The sequence below is a fragment of the Octopus sinensis genome, linkage group LG1, assembly GCF_006345805.1.
Source record: "Octopus sinensis linkage group LG1, ASM634580v1, whole genome shotgun sequence".
NCBI lineage: Eukaryota > Metazoa > Mollusca > Cephalopoda > Octopoda > Octopodidae > Octopus > Octopus sinensis.
The window spans coordinates 69733097-69745596 of record NC_042997.1 but is presented as its reverse complement, the minus strand read 5'-3'; the positions used below and the strand labels follow the sequence as shown (position 1 = coordinate 69745596).

Genomic DNA, 12500 nt, shown 5'->3' with positions numbered 1-12500 from the left:
GGTGTGAGTCCTGACTGACCATTTCCTGGGACTCTATCTTGGTCTTGCTTTTGACAATTTCTTCGATACTTCGCTCTTGCATTTTGGAACCAAACCTAATTGAAATGATAAAAATAAAATGATTGAAGATTAGGTGTGAGTATTAAAAACACTCATATGAATCCTCACTCACAAACACACGAGCAGAAATACATCACGAAGAACTCGCTTGCAAGAGTTACTTCTAAAAGCATACCAATGTATGTATGGCCTTCATAACATACACTAATATCATTCTCTGACTTTCAATATTTAGAGAACAATTAAGGCGTCGAGCTGGCAGAATCGTTAGCACGCCAGGCAAAATGCTTAACGGCATTTCATCCATCTTTACATTCTGCGTTCAAATTCCTCATTAGGTCGATTTTGCCTTTCATCATTTCAGGGTCGACAAAATCAGTAGCCTAATCGACTAACTCTTCTTCCAAAATTGATGACCATATGCCATGCGATATTAGGTTATACATTGACACAGTTGTTAGAACGACGGACAAAATGCCTTGCAGTTTTTGTTCCGACCCTTTATGTTCGAATCTGCCATGATCATCTTTACATGTCATCCTTCTAAATACGATAAAGGAACTGTTCCCATCACAACAAATTTTCGGCATTATGACTATTTAAGAAATTGCTGTCAAATATATACTGGCATTATATATTATCGTTCAAAGCGTTGGTTCATCGATAAAACGTGTGCAATTTGGAAAAATGTTTGATGGCGGCTTCAGTTTATAGAAAAGGACAATTCATTGTTTTTTAAAAGTTGATATGAATTAAAATAAAAGATAAATTTCAATATTAATGCCTTACCTGTAAAACACGTTTTGTAAGATTTGTTTTCTGTGCCAGATGCTTTAAATCCTTTGCATCTGGATTATGGTTGACTGCAAAATATGACTTAAGAGCTCTCAGCTGGTGATGCTTGAACGAAGTTCTCATCCGTTTTTGCCGCGGTGCATTCTGGTATGTGTCTCTATCCAGATGGTCTGTGGATCGATCGAGTCCATCGTGACCAAGTCCTAGGTAAGAGAACAGAAATAGGTATATTGAAATATCAAAATTAGAAATTAACGATGATGTGTGAATGCGCATGTACATTCAAGACAATAGAAATACCGTCGCTATCATATTCCTTGATGTAAAACCGATCCTATGAACGTCAGATATTTGCTAATATGACTAATTCTGTATAAGCTAATTCAAACTTCCCTTTAAATCTTGCATCGTATGCTTAACTGTAATGTGTGAATCCTTGATACCTGTCCTGTGTGATGCTTGTTTTCTTCACTCAGTTGACAGTGGATACCCGGTTAACTTGCTTTTCCAGTTACAGGGACTATACGTCATTATTTTATTTTTAATTCACGCAAATTTACTATATTAAAATTTAAAGTTTCAAAGGTCATTGGAATCTTATCGTATACTATATTAAATCCCCAACTAAGTAAATTAGATCGCACCAACTAGCAAGCCTTATATATATATTCTTTTCTTATCTTTTATTCAGTCATGCTGGAGTACTGCCTTGAATCTTTCGTCGAATGAAACGAGCCAGTATCTATTCCATCGGTCTCTTTTGCTGAACCGCTTTATTACGGGGGCACAAGTACACCAACACCAGTCGTAAAGCGGTGGTGAGGGTACAAACGCAGACACAAAAAGACACATGCATAGATACACGCACACACGCATACACACACACACACACACACATCAAACACACACATGTATAGATAATACGGGCTTCTTTCAATTTCCATCTACCAAATCCATTCACAAGGCTTTGGCCAGCCCAAGGATATAGATGACAGTTGCCCAAGGTGCTACGCAGTGGGACAGAACCTGGAAACATGTAGTTGAGAACAAGCTTATCACACAGCCACGCCTGCGCCTATTTTTAATTTATTAGCAAATATTTTTTTTTAATTTTGTGCTTCATTCCCATACAATTTTGCTACTTTTTATAAAATTGATCTGGCAAATCTAAAGTAACAGTATATTGCATACATTAAAGAAAAATATTTTGCTAATATGTATATGCCAGTGTCTGTGTGCGTTTGTATTTAGAAATGTGAGAATCAGTGCTCAGTACAAATAATAAACTATATATATATATATATATATATACAGGGTGCGATGGGTAAATTGTCGCCATTTTATATTTTCTATGTCGCGCACGCACATTATTTTTGATTTTGTCGACTACACAGCGTAGTAGGCTCAGCTGGGCACCATCTAAGAGAAAAACAGCACCATGACGTAATTCACTTTGCCACAAATTTGGAAACGACATGTTGTACTGCTTGGCATTCGAGCCGGAAGCTCCAATACGAACATTTCAGATTGTTTGAGTGTCAATCTGAAAACAGTGCAATCTGGCGACATGAGAGCGATAAAATTCAAACATCCAGTCATGAGGTTTGAAGTGATCACTATTGATGGCGACGTTATGCTTCAATTCATCTTCCCATATAGCCTCAGACTAAACACGGAGGCCTACATTAAGGAGGTAGCGCTGCCCTGGGCCAAGAGGGTAGCTGCTGGAAGACCCTATGTCTGGCAACAGGACTCTGTACCATTCCACACAAGCAGGAGAACCCAGTAATGGTTGTCAGACAATTTCTGTGACCACATCACCCCTAACATCTGGTCACCTAACTCCCCAGACTGCACCGCCCTTGATTATTATGTGTGGGACACATTTGAACGAGAGACCAACAAAACTCCTAGTAACACCAAAGATGAACTGAAGGCAAGGATTATGGCAGGCGATTCCGAAGTCGTCTGGAGGCCGTGCCTGAAGCCAATGGCGATTTTATTGAATAAATTTACTCTTCAGTATTTCAAGATATTTTTCTGCAATTTTGGTAAATATATCTGTTAAAATGAGATGTCAGTGTTATTTTCATTTTTGCGTAATTTAGATGACAGCTTATTCATCGCACCCTGTATATATTTACAGTGCTACAGCTAGTAGTCTATAGCAGGAGTTGTTACTGCTGGTAGCCTTTTGACCATAGGATCGTCTGTTCGATTTGCTGTAGCCTAAAGCATTACAGGAAGGAAAAAAATTATGAAAGCACTTTGAATCATGTTATTTCTTTGTTGCTGCTTGTTTTTTTGCTGTTATTGTTGCTGATTTAACGTATGGTTATCGTAGAGTTTACTTTTATTGTGGTACTGTCTTTTATTCATTCTATCACAAAATAACGGTTTTGAAAATCTCACATAGTACTAAGATTTTCAGGAAAACGGAAACATATGGTAGACAATGTACAATCAATGACTAGCCTTCTGGTTAAATTAGCTGATTACGAACACCTACAGATGGCTAGTATATAGATTACAAGAAAGATTTCACTCAGGATAAAATTTCGTGTTTTCACGAAAGAAATAATAGATTGTCTAAAGAATTTGGTAGCCACGAGTGAAAGAGCGATTTGGGTGCGTATGGATGTAAACAAAATAACTAGATGCCTATACACCATGAATCTAACAACCGGTAATCAGAACAAAAATCCGACCAGACACTCAAAGGGAAATAGAACAAGAGAGTTGATGCAATGCTTTATCTTCTCCAAACCCTTCACAGTAATGAAATACGATTTAATTACACGTTGCTTATGTGGTACAACACAACGAAATTTATCTTACCGTTCATGTGTTTTCGAAATATATAACGAGAGTCACTTTGAATTTCCCAGCCTACATTCTAGTATACACACTAGTCTAGAAAGAATGTGTGTGTGTGTATGCGTGTGCGTGTGCGTGCGTGCGTGTGTGTGTGTGTGTGTGTGTGGTGTGTGTGTGTGTGTGTGTGTGTGTGTGTGTGTGTATGCGGATGAATGCGCGTGGCTTACTAGTTCGGATGTTGCAATCACGATCGTTAGATCATGTGTTCAATTCCCGGAGCGAGCAGTGCGTTATATTTCTTCTCGTTGGTCTAGTCTAATTGTTTTCTGTTGGCCAGCTCACTCTAGCGAGCAATGTGGCATCATTCAAGAGCTAAGACGATGTAAAGCGCATTGTAACAAGCAATATATAAAAACATCCAATAATCTGGTCAATCACATGATATATATATATACACATACACACACATCTATATATATACATATATATATGTATACGTACATGCACACATATACATATATAATGATATGCTCTTATATTACGTCATAGCCCACATCAGACTGAACAGGACTCACTTCAAATATGCAACGGTGGGAGTTTAATGCGATTAACAATAAAAGCCCAAATCTGAAGGGAATAATAGTGGCACTCATCGCAATTATATATTTGTATCTGTGCATATGTGTATGTATATATATATATATATATATATATATGTATAATGTATACACACGCACCTAGATAAAACTCTCAAGTATACACGCATAAAGACATGATTCTCATATATATTGCAAACATATAGTATATACCATTCTCCATGTTTGTTTTATATGTGTGTTTGTGTTTATGTATACATACATACACATACATATATATATATATATGTGTGTGTGTATGTGTGTATATTAGTATATTATATAAATACATGCATATAAACACACACACACACACACACACACACATATATATATATATATATATATATATATATATACAGAGAGGGAGAGAGAGAGAGAGAGAGAAATGGGTGTATATGTTGTGTTTGTCTTTGTGTTAGCATGTATAAGGTATGATGCAAGCTTGTATATACTTATATTCAAAGCACTTTGTACATTCGATGCTAGTCTGGTACATTTATGAAGATAAGCCCGAAAAACATCTATATCAGATTCATGCTATGCATTTCTCTGTGTGTGTATATGTAAATATGAATATTTCTCTTTGTGTGTGCAAGTGTGTGTGCGCGCACATGTGTGAATTATATCGGTAGTTGTTAAGTTGTATATATGTGCTAGTGTGCCTTAAAGTGGCAATGTATAGAATAACAGATATTAGATATCTTTATCAATATTTTTATCTCTCTAATTACAACAATATCATAAGATGTTCTTCTATACTTATGTAACTTGTCTTCAAATTTCACCGACAGACTGAAGGTGCCACAGAGATTGCAAAACCAAATAAGATGCCTTGGGATATATCGTTCATTTCGATGTCTTCAGCTGAATCATCTACCCCACTAGAAGCCAACAATTTGATTGAACCCTCTGCTTTTTGTTGTTATTGTTGTAATCTCATCCCCATCTCATTAATCCAAAGTGAGTAGAACTAAGATCAAAATGATACAACCTTAACCTTCTTGTATTTTTTCATACATCGGTTTTTTAAGACAGTAATGTGAGATTTGAGGGAGATGTTGGTTCCATTTCATATAGAAGAGGCTTCCTCATTGGTCAACTCTCCACCAGTTGTGTGACAGAACAAACCTATGCTCAAAATTGTGTATGCACCGTCTGTCCTGTCCTCTCAGGCATTGCAGTGTTTAGGACTACATTACCCACTACAGTTATGCCTTTTCAAAAGAGTAGAACATAATTTGAAGAAGATTTTACTGTTATTTTCAACTGGTTGAGCGTCCATATAGAGTTTGCCTCGATATTCAAGATGATTATAATTTGATATAGCTTCTCTTAATCTGCATGATTCAGCTGTGGCTTATCGAGCATTGATGATCTGATCCAGTTCAACTCATGTAGCAAAATCTGACGCTAGTTTAAGATAGTTATATTCCAAATACACTAGAAAGATACTAAAATTTACTAATGGATATAAATAATCTTTCATTCTTGTACTGATTAACGAGGCAGAATTTTTAACGCGCCAGGCAAAAATGCTTAACGGCATTCCATCTGTCTCTATGTTCTGAGTTCAAATTTCGCCGAGGTCGATTTTGCCTTTCAGCCATTTCGGAATCGAGAAAATAAATACCAGTTGAGTACTGGGGTCGATGTAATCGACTACCATTCCCCTTTAAAATTTCAGGCTTTGAGCCTATAGGAGAAAGGTTTCTCGTACGCTTAATAGATTGTCATACCACAACGCAAACACACACATACACACACACGTATATGTATATATATATATATACATATATATATATATATATTTATATATATATATAATATATATATTTATATATTAATTTTTATTTATTTATTTATATACTGGTAGATAGGTATACTACATCTAAGTATCTAACAGGCTTCTACACAGTTTCGATCGACTAGATTTTAGTTACCGAAGTTTTCGTGAAATACATTTGGCAAAACAAAGCGCAATAATTACGAAATTCTTAAATGCCTAACGATTTCTAATCATGCACGTGCGCGCGCGCTAACGCAGAAACATACACGCACCACACACACCATACACACGCACACAACACATACGCACACGTACGCATCCACACACACACACACTCACACAAACACAAGCACTTAGACACAAACATACACACAAATATGAATGTATTTCTTTGATTTTTCAGTACATCGCTGACCCTTACTAATTTGGGCTGTAATTATTATGTTTCTTTCTCTCTCTCCCTTTCTCTCTGTTTTGCGCTCTCTTTTTCTCTTCATCTCTCTCTCTCTCCCCTTAAAGCTCAAATTCACCCTTAGTATACTTGTCAGAAGTTCAACAAATTTGAAACTAAAGTTTGCTAACCAATCATAACAAGTGGTCCTTATACATAACTCGGTGAGTTAAGATCTGACATAGGTGGAAATTACAGAATACATTTACACAAACAAATACTCATATATATATATATATATATATAAGCTCTCACACACATACACGTACATACAAATTAAAACCTTAGGTGCTCATGAATGAGGGTTTGTCTGTCAATTGATAGTAACAGCAGCAATAACTCTAACAACAACATCAATAACGACACTAATAATAATTTCTACGATAAGCACAAGGCCTGGAATTTGGGGGAGAGTTTAGCGATTACATCGACTTCAGTACGCAACTGGTACTTATTTTATCAACCCCGAAAGGATAAAAGTAAACTTGAACTCGGCAAAATTTGAGCTCAGAACAATGCTAATAACAATAATAATAATGATGATGATGATGATGCTGAGGAGGATGTTGATGACGATGATGATGATGATGTTGGTATATATACATACATACATATATACATACTGACAGAGAGACAGAGACAGAATATTACACCAGACTTAGGAAGATATGGTAGTCGGAACTCTCCTCTTACAACAAAACAATATCCCACAATGCATTTGCAGTACCAGTGCTGATCCCAACATTTGGGATAATTGATTGGTCTGTAGAGGAAATCCACTCCACAGATATAAAAACCCGAAACATCCTTGACATGCTCTACCTAAGAAGAAATGAAGGTGGTAGAGGCCAGAGATCAGTGAAGACGGCTTTCGAATACCGTATGGTATCAATGAGGCAGCGCCTGCTAAACAACGGTAGCAAAACTAATATATATATGAATGCAGTGCTGAGAAGTTAAGTGACCAACATTGTACGAGTTGGCAGTAAACTCCTCAAGAAACACTCTCTTCCTGATGATTTCCTATACAGACCCAAAACAGCTCTCTTACCTCAGAGAAGATCTGGATGGAAAGAACTCAGCATACAGAAAAATGATCACGCATGGGTATGTTGCCCGGAAGCTTGAAGAAGACAGTAGATAGAGAGAGAGAGATAGAGTGGGAGTGATACATATATACGTATATGCAAGCATGTGTGTGTATGTGTGTGTGCGTGTGTGTAAGAGGTTCACAAGTCTGGTTTGCGTAAGGACGTAGTAGAAGACACTGGCACAGAGTGGGTCCGAAGCCGGAATCATGTTTTTGGAAAGGGCTCCGTCCATCATAGCTGACGATTTCACTATATCAGTGTGCGCAGGATTGAGCAAGATTCGTTTTGGAAGACTGGCGATGGTTGTTTATATACTCTAGTTTCCCCTCTCCACGCCATCGATATTCTACAAGAGAAAGGCTGCAGCTTTAGGGTTGGATAAGCTTGACATACTGTCGAGGCAGTTGCTGCCAGAAAAATACCAAGAACCAGAAAAGATGCTGCAAGACATCTCCGCCACTCTAACAGTTCCGATTATCCTCCGCGCTAAGATGTTTGATTTTTTTCTTTTTTATCGACTCCTCAAGCATGAAAAACAAGGCTGATGTCGGTATGATCTGAACTCACTACGCAAAGTGTCGAAACAAAACCAGTACCGCGTGACTTACCATACACTTAGAATTCCGCTGTCAATTTGCCTTTACATTGACACATTCGCGCGCGCACACATACACACACACATATGTATATATATATATATACACACACACACACATATATATATATATATATAAAGAGAGAGAGAGAGAGAGAGAGAGAAGGAGGGAGGGAGGCAGGGAGTGATACATATATACGTATATGCAAGTGTGTGTGTGTGTGTGTGTGTGTAATAGGTTCATTCAAATTCGTCCAGGCCTTCTCGGACATACGATGAAGAGCACTTTCGGCGGAAACGCGTGGATCGGCTGAATACTGCGAGATGGACACGCGACCGTGCGGAGACAGAGCGCAGCCACAGCAGCAGCGGACGCATATCATGCTGCGTGAACCACTGCTGATTCTATTAGCTGCTCTGACATCTGAAAACGATACGGCCGGACCATAAACGTACCGGCGAATGAAACCAAAATGCGTAAGAAAGATAAAAGTTGGCGTTCTCGAGAGCTACTCCTTTGCTTGAGCTGTCACTACGAACGAGCTGGGACACGTTTTCGAGTTCCGAGAATATGCATGTCCATTGTTTGTTAATGAGCCACAAAGCGACAGCTATGTTAACAAGAAACACCTGTGCATGGACAAAACCTAGGATATTCGCAAATAAAAGAAAATATGTCATGTACAGTACCATACTACTTCTATTGGTCCTACGTAAAATCAAGATTAACAAAGCAAATGCGAAGATGATTTGTCATTGCAAATAGGAGCAGAGCAAAAATTATATTCGCATGACCATCCTAGATTCGTTTTCAAAGTAACCCATACGAAGAATAATGTCTTCCCATCAACCTCCATTGCCTTGCAGAACACTCATTCACATTCTCCACTGGTTCTGTATAATCCCATAGAATATATCCAGATAGATGTTCATAAATACTTTCTATTGTATTTTTAGCAACCCTCAGTATCTATCTATCTATCTATCTATCTATCTATCTATCTATCTATCTATCTATCTATCTATCTATCTGTCTATCTATCTATCTATCTATTTATCTATCTATCTATCTATCTATCTATCTATCTATCTATCTATCTATTTATCTGTCTATCTATCAATCTATCAATCTATTTATCTGTCTGTCTATCTATCTATTTATATATATAAATATGTTTGTGTGCGTGCGTGTGTGTGTATACATATGATAAAGAAATGTATACGCTCCGCGTTTCCGCCTATTGAGCTTATTTTGTTTCTTTTAGGTATGTATCACCAAACAATATATGTGTGTGTGTGTATGTGTGCGTGCATAAAAGTCAGGGGCATATATATATATATATATATATATATATATATATATATATATATATACATATATATTTGATATAATATATATGTATATGTATATGTATATATGTGTGTATGTGTATATATATGTGTATGTGTATATACGTATGTGTGTGTATATGTGTGTGAGTATGTGTGTCTCTGTACACATATAACCAGCGTGTATGTGCGCGTGCATATTTGCGTGTATATGTTTGCGTGTGTGAGCGTTAGGCTCCTTCCTATTTTCTCAATTTGATCTTTGCGAATATTTATTTATTTTAAGCTTTTTTCTCCGTTTATTTGCTGCGTTCTTTTAATTTATATATTTTCATTCCTTTGATACTTTTATCTTTGGCTGTCATCTTTAAAACGAAACATTTACCTTGCAGCAGGCAACCTCAATGTTAAGTTGTTCCTCCTTTTCTATTCTCTTCCACAATTCCTGGTATTGTGTACTTGTTGTTTCACATTCTCAATGGCTTTGGTTGTTGTTGTTGCTGCTGCTGTTGTTGGTGGTGCCGTTGTTGTTGTTTTTGTTACATTTTAGACTGCATGATCTTGTTTTTTAAGGATTCGTTGGGTGGGGGCGGCTTGGTGAAGCTTTTAGTTTCCTATTAGAGATTTTGTATTCCATACTACTACAACTAACAATAACAACAACAATAATGTTTTTTTTCGTAACCACCTTGAGTTAATGATGATGATGATGATAACTTCACTACTACTATTTCTACTACCACTACGACAAATAATAATAATAATAATAATAATAATAATAATAATAATAATAATAATAATAATAATAATAATAATCTTTTCTATTATAGATACAAAGCCTGAAATTTGGAGGAGGGGGTAGTCAATTACATCGACTCCAGTACTCAACCGCTACTTATTTCATCGACCCCGAAAGGATGAACGGTGACTAATGATGATGATGATGATGATGATGTTGATGATAATGCTGCTGCTGTTACTACTACTACACTACTACTACTACTACTACTACTACTACTACTACTACTATAATTATAATAATCATTACTATTACTAATAGTATCATTATCATATTCATAATTTTGTTGTTGATGTTGCTGTTGCTTTTGTTGTTTGCAATTTTGCTTCTATTATTAAATATCTATTTATTAACTTTCGAAATTTAAATTTGATTCGATTCTCTAGCAATCATACGTCGGAATAAATTTCTTCATCATCATCATCATCAAGGTGGTCATCATCGTCATCATCATAACCATCATGAAGCTGGTCATTGTTGCCGTCGTCGTCGTCGTCGTCGTCATCATCATCATCATCATGATCATCATCATCATCATCATAATCCATCACCATGTTCACGACGATTCTTACAGAATCGTTAACAAATAATACCTGAACACTTTATTGGTGCAATCAAAGGCTGAACGCCCCCTGGTGTTTTAGATAACAGGGGAAGGTATTAGGAAATCAAAATAAACACACATAACACATGCACGCAAGCAAGTAAGCAATCACGCATGCACAAGCAGAAGCACGCACTCACGCGCGCGCGCGCACTGAGGTACCCACTCATACACATGGCCACACAGACAAGATGGTTAAATATATAAAAGTAAATTTAAGAATGTTTATATGCATAATGGTATGAAGGGAGAGCGGTGAGTTCGATATTGATGGTGGTAACGGTGAAGGCGGTGAGTGAGAGGCATTGGTAGTGCTGATGATGATGGTTTTGGCAGTGGCAGTGGCAGTGGCTGTGGGGATTGTGGGAAATAATACGATGGGGAGGTATTCGTATTTTTGGTGGTAGTTGTGGCGGCGGTCATGATGACAGCAATTGTAGTGATCCAATAATTCTTATGGAGGTAGTGGTGAAGAAAATTGTCAGTTTTAGCCACCGTGGATATGTTGGTGTTGACATGAAGGCGGACGATGGTAGATATATACATGTACATATGCACAAATATATCTGAATATGTTATTAGTAGGACTTAGAAGAAGGTGCTTCTTTTCCACTCACCAAAGTCAATGGAGCTTTGGCCAGGAGAAATTGAAGTTTTCAGGCGATATCCGACGATCATCGGGTGTTTTGACCTGAACCGTAAAATCCTCCCGTTGATGGAGCGGCAGAGGTGGGCAAATCACTGCTTGTCCTGTGCTCCTGGCTTCTAGTTTAACTCTTCTCTCTTTAAGCTTTTATACATACATACATACATACATACATACATACATACATACATACATGCATACGTACATACATACATGCATGCATGCGTGGATTACTACTATTTTGCTTTTATATGTTTCAGCTTTGAGACTGCGGCCATATCATTATCATCATCATCATCATCATCATCATCATCATCATCATCATCATCATCATCTTCATCCTCATCATCATCATCATCATCATCATTATCATTATTATTATTATTATTATTATTATTATTATTATTACTTTATCTATCCTAGGTTATATAGGCATACCTCGGTGCCCCGCACCCCCAAAAAATACTGTTTAAGGCAGTTGGCATCATTAGGCTGTAGCCGCCATAATAGAATGGGGGATTTTATATGCAAATTCAAAACGTTTTCCGTAAACGAGCTTAAAGGGTACATATATACATACATACATACATACATACATACATACACACACACATATATACATACATACATACATACATACATACATACATACATAGACCCGCTTACACTAAAATAAGAATTAAATCAAATCCAAATTTAACTCTTATTTTAGCAAAAGCGGTGCTAGTCAGTACCTTCCACCATTTTTGTGACCTCTATTAATTTTGCCTTTAAGTAATAATTGCTAATGAGCCACCCTTTTAATTTGTTCTGTACACACATATATAAGTACAGGCGCCACTTAAAAGCATCCAGTCCACATTTAAAGTTGTTGGCGTTTGGAAGGGCA

General features: G+C 37.0%; 1 protein-coding gene across 1 annotated transcript in view; it reads right to left on the bottom strand.

Annotated features, from left to right (window-relative positions):
• The window catches only part of LOC115214327 (LIM/homeobox protein Lhx9-like), a 31535-nt gene that overhangs the window by 1457 nt on the left and 17578 nt on the right, over nt 1-12500 (bottom strand). Inside the window, exons 3-4 of the mRNA XM_029783511.2 lie at nt 850-1058; nt 1-95 (exon numbers count right to left, since the gene is read on the bottom strand). The exon at nt 1-95 is cut by the window's left edge and continues 1457 nt beyond it. Of these exons, the coding sequence (XP_029639371.1) occupies nt 1-95; nt 850-1058 (304 nt within the window). The remainder of the gene's footprint in view (nt 96-849; nt 1059-12500) is intronic.